Below are 26,802 nucleotides of genomic sequence, written 5' to 3' on the forward strand. Positions count from 1 at the left end.
TGTAGAGATGAGCGCTCACTGTGTCACTGTGTTTCCCAGGCTGATCTCAAATTCCTGGACTCAAGTGATACTCCTGCCTCGGCCTCCCAGAGTGCTGGGAGTAGAGACGTGAGCCACCACACCTGGCTAGATCTTCTTTCGTTCTTTTCTTTCTTTTTTTTGAGGCACGGGGTCTTATTCCCTTGTCCAGCCTGGAGTGCAGTGGCACAGTGATGGTTCACTGATACCACTCAAATGATGCTCCTGCCTCAGTCATTGGAACAGCTGGGATTACAGGTGCGTACCACCATGCCTGGCTAACTTTTGTATTTTTTGTAGAGATGGGGTTTCGCCATGTTACCCAGGCTGGTCTCAAACTCTTGGGCTCAAGTGATCCTCCTGCCTTGGCCTCCCAAAGTGCTGAGATTACAGCCACCATGCCCAGCCCTGCCCCACGCCCCCCGCTTTTTTTCCCTTAGATTGCTCCTTCAGAATAAATCTTTATCTTTCTGTCTTTAATCATATATTATTACTTTATCTTCGTGGTTATTTTTGTTTTCCTTCTCCAAATCATGTCCTGTTTTGCTTCTTAAATGTGGCTGTAACTATTGTATGTGAATGTGTAGGCATTTAATTTTGTAGGCTGGGCGTTGTGGCTCACGCCTGAAATCCCAGCAGTTTGGGAGGCCAAGGTGGGCGGGTCACTTGAGGTCAGGAATTCAAGACCAGCCTGGCCAACATGGTGAAACCCTGTCTCTACTGAAAATACAAAAATTAGCTGGGCATGGTGGTGCATGCCTGTAATCCGAGCTGTTCGGATGGCTGAGGCATGAGAATCACTTGAATCTGGGAGGTAGAGGTTGCAGTGAGCCGAGATCGTGCCACTGCACTCCAGCCTGGGTGACAGAGTGAGACTGTCTCAAAAAAAAAAAAAAAAAAAAAAAAAAGAGTAAGTTTTGTATTTGGACCTTTCTCCTAAAATAATTTATTGGGCTGGTGATAATTGCATTTGAGAATTAATTTAGCTAGATTAATTTATAAATAACTTAATCAGATAATATCTATAAATTAACTTGTTCAAAGTATAATTTATTGTACATTTAATGTGAACAGATGAATAAATAACCACACTATTTTTATTGCTTCCCAAATTGTGGCACTTCACGCTACCACATAATACAGTTTATGACTTGTGACTGATAGGCTTGAGTGATGGCTGAAACGTCAAAATAGAAAAAATTTAGCAAACATGAATTCTTTTTTAAAAAGATGGACATAAATAGATACTTCAGAATTTTTTCGATCATTCTAGTGAATCACCTTGTTTTCCCCCCTCTGCCATTTGAAGCCACTCTTCTATAGTATGGCTATAAATTGTGAAACTATTTTCCTGTGATCAAGATTTATATGTGTTCACGTCCTCTCTCTCTTTTCTCTCCTTCTCTTTCCCTTTCTCTCCCATTTCCTCTCTTCCCCTTTCCTCTCTCTTCTTTCCTCTTCCCCCTCTTATTCCAAATAATGCTGTTATCAGCATCCTTATATTTATATTCTTGAATATTTGTATAAATGTGTAGGTAACAGATTACTAGGAGTGAATTTAATTGGTCAGATGGCATACATATTTAAAATAATCAGCTACTGCCATGTTATCCAAAAACATTCCGGTAATTTGCACTCTCACCAATGATCATTGAAATATTTCTAGTCACACAATTGGTAGAAAGAGAAAAGGCGTGTGTGTAGAAAGGAGAATAAAACAATAAAACATAAACATATCAGATATTCTAATGATAGTAAAAGATGAGTTGCCTCTTAAGGAGATAGAGCATAGGCAGTAAAAGAATACAGATAAAAGATTTTTTAACTCACAGAATCTATCCATTAAGGCCATAGTGAGAAAGTTGTCACCTAATAACTTGTCTTCCGATTTCTCTTCAGTACTTAGCAAAAGAACAGTTGGCCCATACCTTTAGAAAATGTTTCTTATAACCCCTAATAGACATATCTAATGTTTTAACTTTTATTTTTTTAATCTGCAAAGCAGATATTTAGTGCAGGAAGCATTTTGGTGGCTTCTTGTTTCATTTAGGAAGACTATGGAAGAGAGACTTTAGTCTCATAACTTGACAGAATTTGGTTCTCTGTGACTACTAACAGGAGAAAATGGAGAAGATGAGATTTAGAAACTAAGGCAAATCAAGATGAAAATATCCGGCTGGGGACAAGGACTCACGCCTATAATCCCAGCGCTTTGGGAGGCTGAGGCAGGTGGGTCACTTATGCCAGGAGTTTGAGACCAGCCTGGCCAACATGGTGAAATCCCATCTCTACTAAAAATACAAAAATTAGCTAGGCATGGTAGTGTGTGCCTGTATTCTCAACTACTGAGGAGGCTGAAGCACAAGAATCTCTGGAACCCAGGAGGTGAGGTGGCAGTGAGCTGAGATAGCACCACTGAACTGTAGCCTGGACGACAGAGCAAGACTCCATCTCAAAAAATATATAAAAGACAGAAACATCCTAAATTGGAGTAAGCTCTAGAGGGAAGGGAAAAAAAAAACACCCCATACTGCGTGAAGAGATAGTATCAGTAATGACTTACTTGAATGATTATTTTAGTATATATGTTTTAATTTTTTTTTGAGACTTTATAGATTACATTGTTTTTGTCTTTTTAAAACAGTGGATACTTTTATATTTAGGTTACTTTAAAAGTTTTAACCAAGTTTTTTTCCCCCTAAACCATATAGTTTAAACTATAAAAAGAGAGAATTAGTTATGCATAGGAATACCATTATCTAGTGCGGACATGAAGATGAAGGGGGCAAACAATGAGAACATTTTGTTATTTGCCAAGAATAGAATAAAATTGTGGATTCAAGATTTCAGATTTGGTAGCAGCTAGTTGGAATAGAGGGATAGTTTTATAGAAATGTTGCACTTGCTGAAAAAGATCCTAAGACAGAAAAGGGAGGAAGTAAAGGTGCTAGTTGATATGGAACTGTTTTTATTTAAATTTCTTAGTTTGAGTTTCCTTGACTGTTTAAGTAGAATATGTGTTTGTAAATGTTTCAAAGACATATCAACACCTTTTTCCCCACTCTAAGCTAAGAGAGTTAATGGCTTCTTTTAGATTTTAGGGTTTTTTTTTTCTCTGTCAAAATGGAATGTTACTTCTTTTCCATTGCTTCATATTTTCTGTAAACTTTGTGACTTCTTAAGTTATATACATATAAATACTCATATCAGTTGAATTTGATAATATGGGGCAGTGATAGGTTTTTTTTTTTTTTTTTTTTTTTTGAGATGGAGTTTCACTCTTGTCACACAGGCTGGAGTACAGTGGCGTGACCTCTGCTCACTGCAACCTCCACCTCCCAGGTTCAAGTGATTCTCCTGCCTTGGCCTCCCGGAATAGCTGGGATTACAGGCACCCGCCACAACACCTGGCTAATTTTTTGTATTTTTAATAGAGACGAGGTTTCACCATGTTGGCTAGGCTGGTCTCGAACTCCTGACCTCAGATGATCCACTGCCTTGGCCTCCCAAAGTGCTGGGATTATAGGTGTGAGCCACTGCGCCTGGCCAGTGATAGGTTTTTTAAGGATAATTATTTTCAAATATTAAAATATGAAATATTCAATACTGAGGCACATAGATCATTCTTAGTTTCATTGTCAAGTTTTAGCAACTTTATCAGGGTATTGAGGGTAGCCTCAACATCAGAGGGGTACAGTTGTCAACTTGTTTAAGCAAGCACCAAATTAGTGGAAGTAAATGCCAAAGAAATTCAGAGGGTTTGGGGATAGAGATCATTATGACTTGGGTACCAGTCAGAGGTTTCTTTCTTTCTTTGTTTTTAAAATAGTTATTTGTATAAATATTTATTTTTTAGAGACATGGTCTCACTATATCTCAGGCTGGTCTTGAACTCCTAGCCTCAAGTAATCCTCCTGCCCTGGCCTCTTGAATTACTGGGATTACAGGCATGAACCATCACACCTGGCCTTAGTCACAAAGATTTAATTGGGACCTAAATTAAATCTTGAAAGGGTTAGACATAAATAAGGGCAAGCGTGCTAGATAGTATTTTGGAAAAAGAAGGGATGTAAAGACATGGTTAGAATGGTGTATATACCTAGTTTGTTTTAAGGGTATTAAGTGGGATATTTCGACACAAGTGGGCAATTTATTCACTGAAGTTAAAGATCATATTGAAAAGGCAGGACTTTAGAGATGTCTTATACTTGGTTTGTGATAGAGTAGGAACTGTGACCCAGGTCTTCTAACTTCTAATCCTAGATTTTCTCTACTGAGGAATTTAAATTTGTGACCGTGGCACAAACACAGTTAAGGAGTTTGTTCTTTAGAAAGTGAGAAGCCACCGAAAATATTTATCAGAGGATAGTAGTTGTGAAACCGGTATCAGGATGATTTGGCAATAGTTTGAAGGAGAGTGGGAAGGAATAATTTAAATGAAAAAGCAAAGTACAGATAAGGGTTACAGTAATATAGTCAGTTATGCATTGCTTAATGACGGATATATTCTGAGAAATGTGTTGTTAGGTGATTTTGTCATGGCGTGAAACTCATAGTGTGTACTTAAACAAACTAGATAGTATAACCTACTACCTACCTAGGCTATATGGTGTAGACTTATTTCTAGGTTACAAACCTATATAGCATGTTACTGTACTGAATATTGTATAGTATTTGTAATCATGATACAGTGGTATGTATTTGTATATCTAAGCATATCTAAACATATACAAAGGTACAGTAAGAAAATGGTATTACAGTCTCATTGGGATTATGCATCATATGTGCAGTTGTCTGACCAAAATATAGTTATGTGGCACATGTTTGTATGTTTATGGGGGAAAGGGGAAACACAGATTGTTTTTATTTTTTCTTATTTTTTTTTTTTGTAGACATGGGGTCTCACTTTGTTGCCCAGGCTGGTCTTAACCCCTGGGCTCAAGTGATCCTCACACCTCGGTCTCTCAAAGTGCTGGAATTACAGGCGTTGAGCCACTATGCTCGACTAGATTATTTTGAAAGCTATTTCAGGAACAGTTAAAAGCTACAGCCTCTGGTGGAGAAGTAGAAATACTTGCCTTCTGTTATATTCTCTTTCATAATAGTTGATAGTTTTTTCCATCTGCATTATTGCTTAGTTACGATTCAGTTTATAAAAGTAAAACAGGTAAAAGTTTGGATCCAGCAAAAGAGCAGTTAGATCATTTTGCTAGTCTAGATTTAATAGTCTCTGTATTAGGTGGCATTGAGTGGTAAAAGTGAATGGAAATGCTATTCCAAAAGGAGGCCATCCAGATTAAAGAGTAAAGATAGTGCATTGGAAGAAGTCGTGGCTAAAAGGAATGAAAGAAGAAATGATTAATGCTGTGACATTTGTGTTCAGAAGCAACTAGGTGCTGTGCAACACATATTAATTTGGGAGACAGAAAACCAAAATTGTCTTTGCCTTCAAGTAAGCAAGTTATTTTACTTATATGATCTTGATTGTTCATCTGTAAAATGTGGATACCATGTTACGTTTTATTCAAGGTCTCAGATAGTGAGACTCTTTGAAAAAAGGTCTAAAAGTCTATAAGCAGCTAATGTGTAGCAGGCGCAAGTTAAAAGATGAGTAGGTGTAAATAAGGGGACTTCAGCGTTTGTGGAACAATGTAATTAAATGATAAAAACTATGAACTCTGTTTTTCAACATAACTCCATCAAGTTCAAGACCCTTTTTTAAGCAGATACCAGTCATTTAGACCATCCCTGAAGAACTGAGGACCCTGGCAGTTTAACCGTGTCAGTGCTGTCTTTTTTACACTAACTGAAGAAAAATGGGCCCCCTCTAAAATTTAAGATTAGGAAACGAAGTCAGAAGGAGCCAAATGAGGACTGAAAGGTAGATGCCTAATGATTTCCCGTTGAAACTTTGCAAAGGTGCCCTTGTTTGATGAGAGGAATAAGCAGGAGTATTGTGGTTAAGGACTCTCTGGTGAAGCTTTCCCAGGCATTTTTCTGCTAAAGCTTTAGCTTTCCTTCTCAAAACACTCTCATAATAAGCAGATGTTACTGGTGTTTATCCCTTCCAAACAACTGTTGCCGTGACCTTTGCTTTTGAGTGGTCCTCTTTTGCTTTGAGCAGATCACTTCCACTTCTTGGTAGCTAGTGCTTTGATTGTGATTTGTCTTCTGGATCATACTGGTAAAGCCATGTGCAGTTCTTTGAAGAAGTGCTTCAGAATCTTGATCCCACTTGTTTAAACTTTCTATTGAAAGCTCTATTTTTGTCTGCAGATGGTCTGGGCACACATTGAGTGGAAATTATTCAACTTTAATTTTTCATTCAGAATTATGTAAGCTGAACCAAGTGAGATGTCTTGTCTGTGGTGTTGGCTATTTCTGTTGTTAATAGTCAGTCCTCTTCAGTTAGGGCACTAACAAGATTAATTTTTTCCTTGTCAATTGATGGAGATGATCTGCTGCTTCTGTGAGGGCTTCATCTCTTTAGAATCACCTCATCTTTTCTTAAAATGAGTTATCTATTTGAAATTTCTTGTTTCCGTGGGGTATTGTCCCCATAAACTTTTCGTAAAGCATCAGTGATTTCATTATTCTTCCACCCAAGTTTCGCCATAAATTTGGTATTTGTTCTTGCTTTGATTTTAGCAGAATTCATGTTGATCTGATAGGGGCTTTTCCCAAACTGATGTCTTACCCTTTGTGATGCCTTAAACAAGATTCTGTTGAAACATGTTATCACAAGTTAGCACAAGTTTATTTTGGTGCAGAATTTTTTTCTTGAAATTCTTGCATAGTTTTTCCATGATACACATTTTTTATGAACTTTTTGAAGACTCCTTGTAGGAGTAACAGAAGTACTTAGGGATTTCATTTTTTAAAAACAAACCCTTTCATATCAATGCAAGATATGTGGCCATATAAGAAACAAGCTTGGAGGTTTCCCAATCAAGTGAAGTAGCTATTGCTACAGTGTTGATGACCGCCCAAGTAGAAAACCTAATGAGTAGTCAGAAATACGGTGGTACTGAAGAAAAAGTGGAGATATTGCTGTTACTTTTAGTATAAGAATTTAGCAGATTTGCTTCACAAATCTGTTAAAAGTTTCCAGCCTGAAGAGCCTTTGACACCAAAGATTAAGCAGTCAAGGAGTTCATTCTAATTTTAATATCAGTTTATTAATCTTACCTGTTTATTCATTTTCAGAAAGATATTCAAAGCCTGAGCTCAAAAATCCTTTTGATGTGTCTTGGGGTCTTTGTATAATGGATCCTGGATCATGTTTTCTTATGCATAATATAAATGACACTGTCCTACTCAGGGTAAGCTTTACATTAAACTTAATTTCCTCTCCTTTTCAGATTGTTAAAGGAAATGGGCTGGCAGGAAGACAGTGAAAATGATGAAACATGTGCTCCCTTAACTGAGGATGAAATGAGAGAATTCCAAGTTATTAGTGAACAGGTAAGAAAACCTGAATCATACAACTTCACTTTTACACTGCCCTTATTTAGAACAATATAAATATATGTAAGCATGGCGTGGGGGACATTTAGGAATTTATCATGATAGGTCAGAATTGCTTTTTTAAAAAAGAGGGAGGACAGGCTTTTGCTATGGTGTCCAGCTGGCCTCTAGAACTCCTGAGTGCCAAGTGATCCTCCAACCTTAGCCTCTGGAGTAACTGGGACTACAGGCAGGAACCACTGCACCTGGTTAAACTGACTTTATAGAAGTCTGCAATAGTGACTTCTTTAAACTATTGGGTGTACAATAGTTAGTGTAAGTGATGTCTATGATTAGTCATTTTCCAGACCTTTTTTTTTTTTTTTTTTTTTTTGGCTTTTTTAGGGGAGGAGCAAGAGTGATAAGAAGTAGAGAGTGTTAGTAGCTTCTTAAGTAACTTCACCTTTTATCCTTTGCACAAGAGTATTTCATATTCTAAAACATCTTGCTTAATGTCTCCCTGGTTACCTTTCTGAAAGAGTATTAGGGAATTTTTGTTAGAGCGTCAGGAAGTTGAGATGCTTTTTTTCAAATCCATTATTTGTTTATTAAAGAGTTGGGGTCTCACTCTGTCATCTCACATCTGTCATCAGAGTGTGGGGTCTGCACTCTGTGCAGTGGCCGGTCATAGCTCACTGCATCCCCAAATTTCTGGGCTCAAGCAATACTCTTGCCTCAGCTTCCTGAGCAGCTGGGACTACTGGCTTGTGCCACTACACTGGGCTTGTTTTCTGTCCTTAAGTTGATTCTGATTTTGGCCAACTATCTTTTTTCTTCTTTGATGATCTTTTGACTCAATTCTTATTACCAACCTTTTAGTTTTGATTTCTCATTTTCAGAAATAGAGAACTGTATTTTTTCTAATATCTTCATCTCTGGTTAGACGAGACGATTTTGTAACTTTATATACCTCATTCTACTTTACATACTATGAACAAAGCAGATTGGGGGGGTGTATTAATTTAGGTCAGAATAATAAAAATAACAGATACAGCTTAATGGTTTCTGATTATATTCTGGTAAGTCCCTGAAGGTATTTATTACAGTTGTCACTTGAGGCAATAAAAATGTGGGAAAGTTTAGTACCTTAATCAGTGTGACAATTATTACTCACATCTACCCACATCTACTTTGTCTGGATCCAGAATTTTTTCGGAAATACCATTACTTGTGGAGTTTTTGGGGTAGAATACAATTTTATTATATTCATGCTTGTATTATTACAGTAGGTTTGTAACTCTTGAGGGATAATTTATTTATTTTGATGTTAACATTTTAGTTACAGAAGAATGGTCTGAGAAAAAATGGTATTTTGAAAAATGGCCTGATCTGTGACTTCAAGTTTGGACCGTGGAAGAACAGCACTTTCAAACCCACAACTGAGAATGATGACACAGAGACAAGTAGCAGTGATACATCAGATGACGACGATGTGTGAAGGATTTCCTAACAACTTTAGAAATCTTAGTGTGATACATCTCTCATACAGTTTGGGGTGAATTGTAAAAATGAAGAACTATAATTTATGTAGTGAAATACCCCATTAGAAGAGGATTTTTTTGGGGGACTTCAATATGAAGAGAACCAAGAATGTTTTGTTGGGCTGTGTTGAACATTATTTCTTTGTAAATGAATGTTGTAGGAATGAGGACTTGGGTTGGTCCAACATTGACTTTCTTCATCACTGCAACATTTCTCTGACTAGCAATGTGACGATGTAACAAATGAGATTTTCTCATTTAATAATAAAAAATTGTGTAATGTTTTGCAAAGCTTCTGTCTTAAAATGTCCAGGTCTTAAGAAAAAAGGCAGCTTACACTGTTTTGCTTGCAGAGTCATATCTTTTTCGTACAATGGAAATCCTCAAGTCCACTTTGTGCGGTCCCCCTCTCCTCCCCCCAAAAAACAACAACAAAACAAAAAAACCAAAAAGGAAAATGTAGCATGTTGGCTAAAACTGGAGCAAAGTGCACTAAAACAATTTCCTGAACTCAGCTGTTGTACTATTCACCTTTTAAACCATAAATTGCTCTTTAGCCATTTGTAGTGCAGTAAATGTTACAGGAAAAGACTTGCCACATTTTCTTCCAAATTTTAAGAGGTGATTTTCAAAAGCTTTATTGGGGTATATTGTCAGACCAGGGTTTTCAGAGTTGATGAAAAAAGAGTCTTGTGAGAAAACTTATTTTGATAAATTATTACACACGCAGAAAAACTGATCACACTGACTGGATCTGTCCACGACATGGAAAATAAACTGGATTTTCAGAATATTGTTGTTTTCTGTAGTGTTCAAGGTATTGTTTCTAAACATAAACATACTCTAAACATGCTTTATTCACTTGTTAAAGTCATACTTTTAAAAGTAATACCTTACTAAAGATGGTGATTACTTTTCCGAGGTCAGAAAAGGAAAGATAAGCGTTTTCATATCAAATACACAAGTTTATTAAATGAATGACTGTTAACGACTTTATTTTCATTTGCACATTAACTTTGGAATTGTTTCTGTTTTGCTGCTGACGAAAATAGTATTTTGGCTCTGTATATTTGTATTTTGATTTTTCTGGTTTTGTTTATCCCCATTTGCTTTTAGTTCCCCCTTATGTTTAAATATATTCTAATTGTAAAGAGCATAATCTTAGAGCAAAATACTTGAGGTTTTATGTCAGATCTAATCTTAAGTGTTTATTGTTTTTTAAAACGGTGTTTTCTCAGATGGCTGCAGTGTTTTTGCTATTTCTGCATAAATACCCTACCTGGACTCCCCAGTTTTCACCAGAAACTGTATTTTTTTTTTTTTTTTTTTTTGTTCCCACTGAGACTGGTGGTGACAGGGAAATTAAAAACAACGCACTAGCACACTCCCACAAAACTTGAGGAAGAATTAGAACGGTAATAAAATATTAAATAGACCTTATACTTAAAATAAGGTTTTTACTATATAATTTGTTACAATTCAATCTAATCAGCTAAAGTTAAATGTAGTTAGAATTAGCCACAGGAGAATGTAAAGCATGCTTTGACAAAGCTATCGGTATCACATATTGAATGTCTTTGAGACTCTTAGATTGTACTATTTGCTTAATAGATTAATGAAATCTATCAGATACAACCTGTATTTCCAAAAACAAGCTAGAAGGAACCTGAGGAATGTGGTTTACATTTGAGATCCACCTTACTGTGTTTTCTACTTTCAGAAAAGATTCTGTAATTTTGGTTTTTGGCATCTTTCTTATACTCAGCTTTTTCTGCCTTAATTCCCATTTACCAGCAGTTAACTCATGTTTATTGTGCTTTCATGCATTGTGATATGGAATGTGTTTAGTAATTTACTCCTTATAAATATGGTAAAGTACAGTGGTATGGTTATTCTATGCATTAAGTTAATGACATTAATAAGCTTGGTTATGAGGGGTTGGAGCCATACACGTAATTTAGGAGAACAGTTAAAGTTTAACATAGTTTTAGCTTGCTCTCTAAATAATGGGCAGCTGATAAACAGCTTGGACCATATTGTTTTAAAGAGAGCCTACAAGCACAGAAACTAGTTATAGATCTAATGTGGAATTGCTGAACTCAGAACTAGGCCATGGAAGTCTGAAAAGCAAATATGGCTGTTTCAAACTCATCTTTTCTGCAGCTTTTTTATTTTTAACACTTTATTGAGGTATAAATTGACTTGAACACACAGGTAAAACATACAGTTTACAGTGTTTTGACCTACAACTAAGTGAACACAATCTATTATTCCCCCAGATTTCTTGGTTCCTTTTAAGTCCCTGTCACTAATTCTCTACCCCTCCCATTTTATTTTGGTATAAAATGTAATTAATGAGCAAAATTCTTAAGGTAACGATTTAAAATAGCATTTCAAAAACTATTTGGTTGATTTTAGTATAAGGATTAGAATATTTCTGCAGATAATTTCTATTAAAATTGAAATAGTGTGTTAATCTAAAATAAGCTTGACTTAATCAGATTTATATTAACAAAATTCAGTATGTTAAAGGATCTTGTTCTCCCCCAAAATACTTTGTCCTTTTTTGCTAGTGTTTATATATACTGTTAGAATGTGGTTATATAAACCTTTTAAATTTAGGAATCTGTTAAATAACTTGTTTTAACACCCTATCTGTCATCATCCCTAATCTGATATTAGAGTCTACATACATGCTCCATAATCATGCAAACTAAGTTGAATCTAGATGATGAGGGTAGGCTGGGTGCAGTAGCTCATACCTGTAATCCCAGGACTTCGGGAGGCCAAGGTCAGCAGATCACCTGAGGTGAGGAGTTAGAGACCAGCCTGGGCCAACGTGGTGAAACCCTGTCTCTACTTAAAAAAAAAAAAAAATAAAATAAAATACAAAAATTAGCCGGGCGTGGTGGCATACACCTGTAATCCCAGCTACTCATAGGATCTTGAGGCAGGAGGATCGCTTGAACCCAGGAGTCAGAGGTGTAGTGAGTTGAGATCGTGCCACTGTGCTCCAGCCTAGGCAACAGAGTGAGACTACGTCTCAAAAAAAAAAAAAAAAGATAACTAGGGTAGAAAGGATACACACTTGTGAAATATTTCTATAAAGTGAGATTTTTATTTTGGCTTACACGATAAGGGATGTGTTACTAGGGCTTTTAAATGATTATCACTAAGAGTTGGATATTTTAACTTTTAGATGGTTATGTTTCCTGAGGTTATAAAAGTTATTTGGCTGTTAGGGGAATGACAGGACATATCAAGCAATAGAAAAACCCCTGAAAGCCTCCAGATGCTGCAGAGATGCTTCAGATTCTGGTTTTTGTTTTGCTACTTAATATTTCTTTTCTTTAGGCAGGGCTGAATGCTTGCACTTAAAATGATGGGACTCAGAGGAGAGCTGTGGTTGTTTTAATATTTAACTGTGGCGCTGGGCATAGTGGCTCACGCCTGTAATCCCAGCACTTTGGGAGGCTGAGGCGAGAGGATCACCCGAGGTCAGGAATTCAAGACCACCCTGGCTAACATGGTGAAACCCCATCTGACCCCGTCTGTACTAAAAATACAAAAATTAGCTGGGTGTGGTGGTGCATGCCTCTGATCCCAGCTACTTGGGAGGCTGAGACAGGAGAATTGCTTGAACCTGGGAGGCAGAGGCTGTGAGCCATGATTGTACCAGTGCACTCCAGCCTGGGCGACAGCGAGACTTTTGTCATATATAAATATATATAGTTATGGGACACGTGGACCTGAAAAATTTGTAGTTTAGGACTTGAGAATGTAATTAAGAGGTTTTGTAATTGTGAATTTTTGTTCACTTGTACAGTTAACTTACACTTTAAATTCATTCTGCCTACCCATATGGAATATTTGTTTTGTAGAACTACTCTGGCACAATGATTGAAGGTACAATGTATTATAATATATCATTAGGTCTGGTTGAAGGACACTGCTGAAGCATGTTCAGTGCAGCAGTGTCCTAACTTGCAATATATAAGAGCATGTGTAGTGGTGGGCCCCAAACTTATCTACACCATTGGTATCATTGGGGAGCTTCCCCAGTGTGTCAACCATCCCCCGCCCCCACCAACACCCCAGATTGTGGTTTAATTAGACTGGGGCATGGCCTGGGCTTTTGAATATTTAAAAATCCTGCCCCCAAAACCCATTTTTTTTTTTTTTGAGACAGAGCCTTACTCTGTCGCCCAGGTTGGAGTGTAAGTGGCATGATCTTGGCTCACTGCAACCTCTGCCTCCTGTGTTTGAGTGATTCTCATGTCTCAGCCTCCCAAGTAGCTGGGGTTACAGGTGCGCAGCACCATGCCCGGCTAAATTTCATATTTTTAGAGATGGAGTTTCGCCACGTTGGACGGATTGGTCTCGAACTCCTGACTTCAAGTGATCCGCCTGCCTATGCCTCCCATAGTGCTGGGATTTACAGGCATGAGACACTGCGTCCAGCAACCAGTTACAATGTATTAACGTACAGTATGGTGGAAGTAGTCACACTCGGGCTTGAAACTACACTTTGCCCCTTTTTAGTTGTGCCTTTTTTTATTTTTTAAAGACAGTTTTGCTCTGTCACCCAGGCTAGAGTGCAGTGGCGTGATCTCTCCTCACTGCAACTTCTGCTTTGTAGGTTCAAGCGATTCTCATGCTTCAGCCTTTCAAGTAGTTGGGATTATAGGAGTGACCACCACACCCAGCTAAGTTTTGTACTTTTAGTAGAGACAGGGTTTTGCCATGTTGGCCGGGTTGGTCTCAAACTTGACCTCACATGATCCGCCCACCTTGGCCTCCCAAAGTGCTGGCATTACAGGTGTGAGCTGCTACGCACGGCTTTAGCTGTGACTTTAATCCAGATAGGCAACTTAATATCTATTCGATAGTGTTATTGTGAGGATGAAAACAATAATGAAAAGCACCTGGTGTAAATCCTGGTTCACAGTAGGTGTTCCATAAATTTAGCTAATTTGCTACTAGTGACAATTCAATTGGACCTTTCCCAGTAGCAGGCAGTACCTATTTTTTAAAAAATTAGCTGCTGTTAAATAGGCAGGTACTATTCTAAGTGGTTGTAAATAGTGTGAAACATCCGTTTGAGTTCTCACAGTAAATTACAACTGTTTTATGTCTGCTTTGTTTGGCATTAAGTTCAGTTATGACCTAAGCTTGATTTTATTCAGCTGTTAAAATGAGTTTTATCAGAGATCTGAAATGTAATCATTGAACTTTAATGGTAAGTCATAGTCCTGTGAACTAATTGGAAGAATGGGTTTCCATGCTTTCAAATCTTTCAAAATAGAATTGCCTTTGCTAGTCATATCACTTTATGCTTTTTGTGGAAATAAGGTAGGTAAGCACATAATTAAGCAAGGGCTTAACTTGATACTCGCACTCCATTTCAAGGTTTTTCCTCGTTTTCTGGAATGCTAAAGGTGAAAAAAGATAATGGGCTGGAGAATTGTGACAACAGTATATAACTTTTTCCCCTCACTTTTTAATTTTATTAAAGAGACAAGAGTCTTGCTACTTTGCTCAGGCAGGCTGGTCTCAAACGGTCCTGGGCTCAAGCAATTCTCCTGTCTCAGCATCCCAAAATGCTGGGATTACAGGCGTGAGCCACCGTGTCTGGCAAGAGTATATAACTCTTTTGCCTTACTTCAGTTACTTAACCTTTTTAAAATTGGGCACTTGATATCCTAAAACTGGTTGTCTGGTAGACATTGATATCTTGAGCAAATGAGATTGTATGTTTGTGTCAGCTTTTGTGTATGATTATGTATGTAATTTTTACTTAGATGCCAGAATGTACCTTTCCTCACTAGGGAATATAATTTTGTTGTAGCCTTAATGCCATTTGATTTTTTTTTTTTTTTTGAGACAGTTTCACTCTGTTGCTCAGGATGGAGCACAGTGGCATGAACATGGCTCACTGCAATCTCTGCCTCCCGGGTTCAAGCTATTCTTACTCCTCAGCCTCACGAGTAGCTGGGATTACAGGCATGTGCCACCACACCTGGCTAATTTTTGTATTTTTAATAGAGATGGGGGTATTGCCATGTTGGCCAGGCTGGTCTCGAACTCCTGGCTTCAACTGATCCACCTCAGCCTCCCAAAGAGCTAAGATTACAGACGTGAGCCACTGCGCCCGACCCTAATGTGGTTTTCTTTAATGGGTGGAGAGAAGCAAAAACTATCAGAAGGGAAAACAATGAAATGTCAATCTGTATATTGTAATAAGGAGGTACAGTTGCGTTATGAGAAGTTGACTTGGTGAGGTTAAGAGATATTTTCTCCCTCAAATTTGGACTTAATGTCCTGACATTGTTTAGCTTTTTAAAAGTTATTTTGGTTTATTGAGTATTAGAGTGAGTCATTTGACAGAATGAGAAGAACTTGGCTACTGAGAAGTGAGATGTCTGCAATTTCTTTTTTGAAGATTATTTTCTAAACTGAGTGTTGGCAAACTTTTTCTGTAAAGGGCTAGATGGTAAATATTTTAGACCATGTGATTTTTGTTCCAGTTACTCAACTAATAGTACCAATGCAGCAACAGACAGTAAACAGGTAGGTGTGTCTTTTCCAATAAAACCAGCTGAGTAGGGACAGCAGTTTGCTGGTCCTCATTATAAACATTAAAAACTAGGCCTTTGGAAACTCAAGGAAAGTGAAAGTTGAGTTGTCATATTTGATCTTTATACGATTACCTGTGTGATTTTTCAGTCTTGCAAAATGCTTCCCCCTGTCCTGCCCAGTTGTGGGGCAATATTTGAAAGCCTAACTTTTTTTCTTTTAATACAGACATTCTGAATGTAAACTTAACTTTTAAGACAATTGTTTCCTGTTTGTAAAACATGATCGTAATGTGTCCACACAGGATAAAATATAGTGTGTCCTAAATCACAAGGAAAGAAGTGCAAATTTATCAGTGCAATATAGAGACTTTTACAGAGAAAGTGGGAAAACTTGTGAAACATGGAGATAGTTTTCAAAGGACAGACCTGCTTCCCTTTCTCCTCCAAAAGTGAGGTAATTTCTTCTGTGACTCTGCCAGCATTCTCTGCTTTGAGTATTTATGAGGATAAAAACTGTCTTTTTTCCTCGATTGGATTGTGCCAACAGTAATAAGGACCATTTATTTTAACAGAAGACCCTTGCCTGCCTTTGGTGGAAATTATAGCTCATTTTTCTCCAAAGTGGAGACGTTGGCGAAGAGCATTTCATCACTTTGTTATGAACATGAATTGAGAATTAGAGGCATCACTTTATCAGCAACAGGAAATAATAAAACAGGTTAAGAGCTTTGAAACAAGAGGCCAAGGTTTGGTATTGAAGTTGCCTTGAGAAGGCATCAGGTTGCTATAATTTTGGGGTTTGTACTAAAGTTGAGTAGATGCTGGTGAGACATAATAGCTCAGATAGCAGAAAGCTATAGGTGATGAAGTTAGTATCTTATCAGTAACACATGCTTCAGACTAACAACTAGGCACAGAGGGCAATACTCAAATTCTTTCTAGGGTGGGGATGAAGGAAAGATTTCTGTGATGGGGCAAAGATGTGAAGTCAGAGTACTGGACCTGAAATCTAGGAATTAGGAAACACTGTCCTCAGCCAGTGAAACCACTCCAGAGGTACCACATGATATCTAAATCCATAGAAAAGAATAAAGAACAAGTTGCTGCAGGAAGCACTGAGAACTCTCCTAGACTTAGCTAGAGGCAGGGCTAAATGAAGTTCAAATAGCCCAGTCAGTCCAACCTCCATGAGAAGGGATCTGATCCATGATGATGAGTAAATAGAGAAGGCCTTCACTAGTTACATTAAAATGTGATCAGTGATTTCTTTGGTAGTAAATATTTCTTGTAACTGCAACTTTCCAGATTAAAACAATATTCTGCTTTCTCTTTAGATTGTATAAATCTTTCTCCTTTTACCAGATTAAAGCAATCAAGTCAGTAAATAAGGGCCTGCTAGGCTAGGCCTTGTACTGAGGGTACAAAGAATAAAGGTAACCCTTGTGCTGAAATTGATCACAACCTCGTAGGACAGACTACTGCAATGAGTTTTTCAGTATGTGCTGTGTACAGAGCATACAGCATAGTAGGACAGCTCAGGGAAAGCTTTCCAGAGGATGTCATCATTTGGTCTTAATGATTGATTAACAATAGGCACGCTATAGCCCGTTGGGTTCAGGAAACCTTTTGGAGTTCAGTATAGGTGGAAGGGGAGGAAAGGGAAATGAGGCTGGTGACACAGCAGGAGCCAAGTCATGAAGGACCCTCTACCATTTTGACCAAATTTTGATTTTATCCCGCAAGCAGTGGGGAGCCATCAAAGATGTTAGAACTGGAATATCAGTCTTAATGTTTCTTCTGTTTAAAGACCCTTAAGTAACACTAAGATCCATACATATAATTGCTTAAAACTGCAGGGTAAGGGAGGAGGGAAAACTTGTAAATACTTCATTCAGGTGTCACTTTAAGTGACGAGTCATCTAGAAGAGTATATGTTAGTAATGAAAGAGGCAAACTTCCTGGCATATTGGGATGGGGGAAAGGTTGAACAAGGATCTGACCTGAAGTAGAGACATTGCCTAAGGCAGTCCCTCAATAATACGCTATCACATAATTTTAGACCTCACAAATAAAGATGAGGTTCTAATAAGTAATTTCTATCTCTTTTAATAAGCCTATTCTCTATTCCCTGTCCAAAGTAATTTATACTGAAAATTAATTAATTATTGAGCAATTACTATAAACAAACTGTAGTGCTAGTGGATGAAGACACCCAAAGATATAAAAAGTGTGGTCCTGCCTCAAGAAACATCCTCTATTTTATCTACATCTGTTTCCATATATAACTAAGTCCAGGGAAGACAAGCCTTGGATTTTCTGTATAGCTACGCATATTCTCAGTACCTGAAAATTTGTGTCCAGAAAAAATACTTCTTTTTGAATAGGTGCTTTTGCCATTTCTAAAAATGTAATGAGTTTATATGTTTAATGTAGTTTTCTGTGGTTTGTTTCACAATGGGAGAAATAATTTTACAATTTGCTAAGCCATGTCCTCTAAGGCCAAGAACTGCTACTATTAAAGATATTTAAGATGTAACAAGAAAAAAAAATAAACTAAAAAAACAAAAAACAGACAAGATACTTAAAATATGTTTTGACTTCAGAAGACACATCAGAAGAATAATTCCAAAAATGCTCTAAGCAACAGCAGCATTACCAGAATCATTCCTACACTGACCGAATGCCTTCTGTGTGCCTGGTACTATGATGAGTGTTATTAAATAAATGCAGAGCCCATCAAAGTGACTACTATGAAGGTAGTCATCCAATAGTCATTTGGATGATCCAGTTTTAGTGTGTGAAAAAATAAAAATCACTTTTGTTTATTACGATGTGACATTAGTGAGAAATAAACACTCTAACACTGAGGCTGGGCGAGGTGGCTCACACCTGTAATCCCGGAACTTTGGGAGGTCGAGGCAGGTGGATCACCTGAGGTCAGGAGTTTGAGACGAGCCTGGCCAACAGAGTGAAACCCTGTCTCTACTAAAAATACAAAAATTAGCTGGATGTGGTGGCGGGTGCCTGTAGTCCCACCTACTTGGGAGGCTGAGGCAGGAGAATCGCTTGAACCCGGGAGGCGGAGGTTGTAGTGAGCTGAGATTGTGCCACTGCATTTCAGCCTGGGCGACAGAGTGAGACTCCAAATCAAAAAAAAAAACCAACAAAAAAAACACTGGTTGTTAGCCTTGGGATTTAGCTATTTGGTGTACAAATGTTCTGCCGAAATTGCAGTTGCTAACTTTGACAAATTTTCAAGCCTTTCTTTTTGACTTGGAGGTAGTTATAAACAGAGGTTAGATTATCCTAGCGTATTTCTCAATGCAGGCTGGGTTGCATTTACTTCACAGATGTTTGTCTTGCTGAACCTGATTAGCAGAGGCATCCTTGGGTCTCAAAAGGTCCAGTGACCAATTGACTCCAGGATTCTGAGCCAGGCCTCTGGCCAGGCTCTTCTGAGTAAAAGACAAATGTGTGTGCAGGGGTCCCCAAAGATAAAGCAAGTAGTCAGTAGGTAGGAAAGCTGTCTTCCAGTATTTGAAGGGATGTTAGGAAAAGAGGAACTAACTAGGTTGTTTTTGTGTGACTTGGGTTAAGTTACCTGGCTTGTATGTGCCTCAGTTTCCTTAGGTATAAAATGGAATACTGTTTGAGCTATGCCATTAAATTGTTGGAAAGAATTTTTTATAAAACGGGTGAAACCGTGAATGAGCCATTGGCACATAGTCAATGCTCAGCAATAGTAGCTTTTTAAAATTCTGTATGGCTCCATGGAAAGAAATCTAGCAAGGTGTCTTTCTAAATAAATGTATGTTGCATGGATGAACACTATTTTTATGTTTGCCAACAAGTTTTAAACATATTCTCCAGTGAGCTTTGCACCAACTGCTGGGGTGTGGTTGAAAGAATTATTATTCTCCATTTTCATAAACGGAAACTCAAGGAAGTTAGTAATTTGCTCAAAGTCACCTTGCAGGTGTGAGTGCGCTGTAACTTGAAGGAGGTCTAATTTCCCAGTTCAGTATTTGTCTTAGTCCATTCAGTCTGCTATAACAAAAATTCCGTAACGTCTATGTCTTATAAACAACAGAACTTTATTTCTCACAGTTCTGGAGGCTGGAAAGTCTAATATCAAGACGCCAGCAGATTTAGCGTCTGAAGAAGACTCACTTGCTTACCTAATGGAAGGGTGAGGGAAGACTCCAAAGTCTCCTTTAGTAAAAAGGCACTAATCCCTCTCAAAGTGATTAGCCACCTAATCACCTCTCAAACGCTCTGCTTCCAAATCTAGCAATGTTCTATAGCAATGTTCTTTCCACTATATCAAATCAAGAAGTTTTGACTTGGAAGTTGTTATAGGGAGAAGTTACATTTTCTGCGTATCTCTCAAAGCAGGCTGGGTTGCATTGAAGAGGAATGCAACGAGGGGTGATCCAAGCATGTTGAAAGGACGCAGATTCCACTTCGCTGAGGGAAAAATAATCTTTCTACCAGAATTCTTTTAAAAAATGATTTTCTTAAAAGGGAATGAGTAGTGGTGGTGTTTCAGCAGGAAATGTGTGACCAATCTTCTTAGATATTGTGGAGGATCTTGCATTTGGGAAAATCTTGACCAAGATGACTGTAATGGCCTTTTAAATTTTGGTTTTATAGTTTTAAGTACACGAAATTTGTTGACTCGTACTTTTTTTTTTTTGAGGCAGGGTCTTGCTCTGTCGCCCAGGCTGGAGTGCAGTGGCATGATCTCAGCTCACTGCAACCTCCACCTCCTGGGTTCAAGCAATCCTCGTGCTTCAGCCTCCTGAGTAGCTGGGATTACAGGTGTGTGCCACCACACCCAGCTAATTTGTATGTATTTTTAGTAGGGATGGGGTCTCACCACACTGGCCAGGCTGGTCTCCAAATCCTGGCCTCAGGTGATCCGCCCATCTCAGCCTCCCAAAGTGCTGGGATTACAGGTGTGAGAGACCATGCCTGGCCATGTTGACTCATACTTTTAAGATTGTCATTTTTTTATTGCAACTCATCAAAATGTCACAAGTCATGTAAACTACTCCCTTAGATGTTCTAGTGTAATTTATTTGCTTCATGCTTTCTAAATAGCAAAATATGAGTAATATGACCTAGAATATGTAGCTTTAGGTGTATGTCCCATTGCATCACACAGAATATGAAAAAGATGTTCCCAAGGTTTGAAACTTAATACAATTAATAATTTTTACTGTTTTATACAGAACATCTGTAAGTGAAGCTGGCATTTTTTCTCCTTTACTATTAAATACCTGGGCACTAAGAAATACAATGACTACTAATATTCTTTGGTGCCATCATGAATACTTTTGATTCATGTTAAGACACCAGCAGTTTTATCCATTTCCTGTGCACCATCAGTGCAAACGTTTGACACAATTGTTTCAGTAAAACACCTTGTGATTCAAAAAGGTTATTTAGTGCTTTGACTATTTCAGCATCACTTATGTTTGTTGACAAGTATTCACATAAAAGAAGATATTCTTTGATAATGGTTTGGTGCTGACATCACATGAATACAAGTAAAACAGCAAGTTCAGCCACATACGTAGATTTGCCCATTTGTAAAGCAAGTACAATTCTGCAGATGAGCTATTAACTGAGTCTTCATGTTTGCAACTAAAATTTTAATTTGACAAGTTATCTAAAATTAACCATCACAATAGCTTTCCTCATACTTTTTGTTTATTTATAGTTTTTCCCAGTTTATTTGAAGTAAATTCCCTTTTCCCATGAGTTAGAAAACACTGTGGTGTCAATTTCATTCTTTGAACATTTTTAGATATTGATGGTGCAGCTATTGATTGAGAAAACAAGTCGTCTTCTTTTTTTTTTTTTTTTTGACATGGAGTTTCGCTCTTGTTACCCAGGCTGGAGTGCAATGGTGTGATCTCAGCTTATTGCAAACTCTGCCTCCCGAGTTCAAGCAATTGTCCTGCCTCAGCCTCCCGAGTAGCTGGGATTACAGGCCTGTACCACCACGCCCAATTTTGTATTTTTAGTAAAGATGGGGTTTCTCCATGTTGGTCAGTGTGGTCTTGAACTCCCAACCTCAGGTGATCCACCCACCTCGGTCTCCCAAAGTGCTGGGATTACAGGCGTGAGCCACTGTGTCTGGCCTCTTCTAATCTTTATTTTTAGCTTACTTATCTTCTTAACTATAATAAAAATAAAAATCTATTTTTGCTAATTTAACTTTTTATTTTTTTATCTTTTTTGAGATGGAGTCTTGTTCTGTCACTCAGGCTGGAGTGCAGTGGCACAATCTTGGCTCACTGCAACCTCCACCTCCCAGGTTCAAGTGATTCTCCTGCCTTAGCCTCCTGAGTAGCTGAGGCTACAGGTATGTGCCACCATGCCCGGCTAAGTTTCGTATTTTTAACAGGGACGGGTTTCATCATGTTGGCCAGGCTGGTCCCAAACACTGACCTCAAGTGATCTGCCTGCCTTGGCCTCCCAAAGTGCTGGGATTACAGGTATGAGCCACTGTGCCTGACTGCTAATTTTAGTATAAAATATTAAACTGAAATATTTTAGGTAAAAATTAAAGAATTAGAAAAGTTCTAAGAATTTTAAAATATTGCAAAATAAGACATCAACGTGTATTAAATAGTGTTATTTCTATAGAAACTCAGAAAAATTTCTGAGTTTCAAAATAACAATTTGTTGGACAAAAAGGTTACAGAAATCATAGTGATATTACTGAAGATAGTTTGTAAGAGCCCTATGGAAGTACAGAAAACAAACAATCTCTGAAAGTGCACAAATTTATATCCTAAATTTACTCTCTTGGAGAGTTCTTTAAAAACACAATTTAGAAGCATACATTCCATTAGTCAGCTGTATTAGTCTGTTCTCATGCTGCTGTGAAGAAATACCCGATGGGATAATTTATAAATAAAAGAGGTTTAATTGACTCACAGTTCCGCATGGCTGGGGAAGCCTCAGGAAACTTACAATCATGGCAGAAGACACCTTTTCACGGGGCAGCAGGAGAATCAGTGCCCAGCAAAGGGGGAAGCCCCTTATAAAATCATCAGATCTCATGAGAACTTACTGTCACAAGAACAGCACGGCGGGGGGATACTGCCCCCATGATTCAATTACCTCCTGCCAGGTCCCTCCCATGATACGTGGGGATTACAAGATTACAATTTAAGATGAGATTTGGGTGGGGACACAAAGCCAAACCATATCATCAGCATAGCAACCACATTGTCACATGTCATATAGCCTTTGGAAAATACCACTCTACATGCATTAAAAAAATGAAAGCAAAAATATTTTACTATTATAATGAAATTTTTTTTGACCTTAATCAACCCCAAGAGGATCTCAGCAACTTCTAGGAGTCTGGGCCCTACTTGGAGAACCACTGTCAATGAGATTGGATGTGCTTATACCTGATGACAATAAGTAACTCAAACCATGACATTCTCCTTTGTGGCACTAAGGCCACCCCCTTCACATCTTGACCTCACTGACCAAGGCCAGTGATTATGTTTCATTGATCTCTGTGTCCTTATTACAGATGCTTGTCCATAACAGTGGCTGGGTGTGGTGTCTCATGCCTTTAATCCCAGCTCTTTGGGAAGCTGAGGCAGGAGGATTACTTGAGGTCAGGAGTTCATGATCAGTCTGGGCACCATAGCGAGACCTTGTTTCTACAAAACCAAAAAAACATATAACTGCTTAATGAATGTTCATTGAAAGAATTTGAACTTTTTATTTCAGCAGAAAATATGACAAAAAGATTTTTAATGCTTTGGTGCCCTCAGGTGGCATTATATTGCAAAGTAACTTAGAAAAAAATACTGCATGTGTTAGTTTAGAACCTTGAGCCCAGTTTGGATTTTAGTTGCCATTTTGTATTAAAAATACTTTTCTTATGATTCAAATTATCTTGCATATGTCAAACAAATTATTTGGATGAATTCCATCTCCATCTCCTATTTTATTTTGATACAGGTTGAAATTATTCTATTCATTATATAATTTTTCACTAGATTCATTGAGCCGACCAATCTATCATACTCTTTCATTTCTTTCACATTGCCATAAAATGTTAAGTGCTTCTCATTATTAGTTAGTTTTTAGATAAGAGAAATGAGTTATATACCTGGCAGGGTTCTTAAGCTATCTCCAATCTTTAACTCAAGACTTTACATACTTTACTTCCTTACGCATCTGCATTTCTTTTGAGAGCAGATACTTATTTCGTATTAGGAATGTCAAGCATATTTTTGTATTTTCTATTTTCATTTAGTTTTAGTGTTTTTTTCTTGTTATGCCTCTTCCAAAATATATGCACTTTTTTTTCTTACTTCGTGAATTTATAGGTGCATGTACTTGTAATCAAAAGAGTGAGGGTGGCCATATTCAAAGGGAACTCTGAGATATATGAAAAATGTGGGTGCTCTTCCAAATTATGATTAGGAATTTGGCAAATTGAATGACATACTGCAGATGTATTGAGTTCCTTTTACTCTCCAAACTGTTAAAAGTCTTTCAGGCTGGGCATGGTGGCTCACGCCTGTAATTCCAGCGCTTTGGGAGGCCAAGAAAGGCAGATCACTTGAAGTCAGGAGTTTGAGACCAGCCTGGCCATCATGGTGAAACCCTGTTTCTACTAAAATTACAAAAATTAGCCGGGCGTGGTGGTGGGCACCTGTAATCCCAGGTACTTGGGAAGCTGAGGCAGGAGAATCATTTGAACCTGGTAGGCGGAGGTTGCAGTGAGCCAAGATAGTCCCACTGCAGTCCGGCCTGGGTGACAGAGTAAGACTCTCTCTCAAAAAAAAAAAAAAAAAAAGTCTTTCAGATCATTCAATCAATGGCCACTATATTGGAATGAACCATGAGTGAGATACTTGCTTTAGGGATGTTTGATTCAGGTTCAAGGATATGTGAAGAACCTGGAGATATATATATGTGTGTGTATATAAATGTGTGTGTATATATATACATATACACACACATATAAATACATGTGTATATATATACACATACATATATACATACACACACACACACACACACACACATATATATATATATTGGAGGTTCATCAAAGTGAAGGTTAGGAGAACTAAAATTCTGTAACCAAGGAAAAGTCTGGGGTGGAGACATCCACCAAGGAAGTACATTTACATTTACAATATGGCCACTCTTCCATTATTTAAACGTTTTGTTTCATTCATTTGCTCAACAAATATTTATGGACTCTAATACGTAATTTCAGCTGTTGTGTATCTGGGAATATTTTTGTATTTGGGAACACAGATATTGAAAAAGGAGGCCCATCCTTCACGAAGTTCTTCATCTAGTAAGGAGACAGCAAAGTTAATTAGGCAGCATCATGAGCACTATGACACGCATAAAAGCAAGTCAATAGAAGAATCTGATTCAAGCTGGTACAGTGGCATGCACTGGTAGTCCCAGCTACCTAGGAGGCTGAGGTGAGAGGATTGCTTGAGTTAGAGGCTACAGTAAGCTATGATTGCACCACTGCACTCCAACCTGGGTAATAGAGTGACACCCTGTCTCAAAAAAAGAAAAAAAAAAGGAAAGGAAAATAATCTGATCCTTGTTCTGAAGAACAATTAGGTGTTAGCCATTTGGTGGGAGATAGGGTGTTTCAATAGAGGGGCTAGTGTGTGAATGGCACTGGAGGAGTGTATGTGGAGGAACAGATAAAGGCTAGAAAGGCTGGTTGCATTGGCTCACACCTGTAATCCTAACACTTTGGGAGGCTGAGGTGAGAGAATTACTTGAGGCCAGGAGTTCAAGACCAGCCTGGCCAACATGGCAAAATCCTGTCTCTACTAAAAATACAATTATTAGCTAGGCATGGTGGCACACGCCTGTAGCCCCAGCTACTCAGGAGGCTGAGGCATAAGAATTGAACCCTGGGGCAGAGGTTGCAGTGAGCTGAGATTGCACCCCTGCACTGTAGCCTGGGTGACAGAGCAAGACTCTGTCTCAAAAAACAAAACAAAACAAAAAATACAGAATAAAAAAAAAGGTGGAAAGGCAGGTAGAGACCTTGAGACTCTAACTAAACATCTGGAATGCTTTCCTGGAGGCCGAGGAACTACTGAAGGTTACACTTTGGCCACAGTATGAAGAAAAGACTGGGCCGGGCACAGCGGCTAATACATGTACTCCTAGCACTTTGGGAGGCCAAGGTGGGAGGATTGCTTGAGGCCAAGAGTTCAAGACCAACCTGGCCAACATAGTGAGACTCCATCTCTATTATTTTTAAAAATTAAAAAATTAAAAAAGGAAAAGATTGGAGGGGGTAAACTAAGAAACAGGGAGGCAGTTAAAATGTTGCAATACTACTAGAAAGAAATGAAAAAGAAGTAAGGTCATTGTAGTGGAAGTAAGTTGAGATGTTAAGGAGACAGATCAATAGGGTTTGGTTGGTAAGGGAGTGAAGATGTTAAGGATGCCTGCACTGTACTTGGCTTATATGGTTGTGCCATCCATTGTGATAAGAATTCAAAAAGAAGAGTATATTTTTGGGGGCAGGGGAAAAGAGTTCAGCTTTGGATGTTGAATTTAAGACATTCAAATTGCAGTTTGTCATACAGTTTGAGAAGTCAGAAGTGGTGTACTGGAGAGAGACCACCCAGCAAAATCAGGCGGGGAGTTGGCCCTGGAAGAAATAAATGGCATTAGCTGAGTTTCCTGTTTTCATGGCCTCTAAGTCAAGCCTTAATCAGGAACAGCTAAAACCCCAAGAGAAAACCTGCAATCTTTTTGGCTTAAAGAAGCACAGGACAGACCTTGAGGCAACCACAGTTGCTGGAACGCTAGTGGAGGACTTCTAGAAATAAGAAACCTACAGAGGAGGAGGTTCATTTTCAATATCCTTCCTTGATATCCATGGGAGATTGGTTCCAGGACCCCCACAGATACCAAGATCCAAAGATGCTCAAGTAACAGTGTAAAATGGCATAGGATTTGCATATAACATATACATCCTCCCATATACTTTAATCACCTCTGGATTACTTATACTACTTAATACAATATAAATGCTATGTAAATGGTTGTAATGTTATATTTGTAACTTATATTATTTTTTGTTGTTCCTTCATTGGTTTTTAAATAATATTTTTGAATCATGGTTGGTTGAGTTAGCAGATGCAGAACCCAAGGATATAGAGGGCTAACTGTATAAA

General features: G+C 38.2%; 1 protein-coding gene across 10 annotated transcripts in view; it reads left to right on the forward strand.

The window, feature by feature from the left end:
• GPBP1 (GC-rich promoter binding protein 1) overlaps window positions 1-9,796 on the forward strand; it is a 91,010-nt gene extending 81,214 nt beyond the window's left edge. For all 10 annotated transcript variants that reach the window (XM_032145530.2, XM_032145532.2, XM_032145533.2 and 7 more), the window contains 2 exons: window positions 7,380-7,482; window positions 8,804-9,796. In XM_032145530.2, coding sequence (XP_032001421.1) covers window positions 7,380-7,482; window positions 8,804-8,962 — 262 coding nt within the window. In that variant the 3' untranslated portion in view covers window positions 8,963-9,796. The remainder of the gene's footprint in view (window positions 1-7,379; window positions 7,483-8,803) is intronic.
• Window positions 9,797-26,802: the final 17,006 nt, after the last annotated feature.

This window comes from Hylobates moloch, unplaced genomic scaffold (genome assembly GCF_009828535.3).
Source record: "Hylobates moloch isolate HMO894 unplaced genomic scaffold, HMol_V3 SCAFFOLD_23, whole genome shotgun sequence".
Taxonomy (NCBI): domain Eukaryota; kingdom Metazoa; phylum Chordata; class Mammalia; order Primates; family Hylobatidae; genus Hylobates; species Hylobates moloch.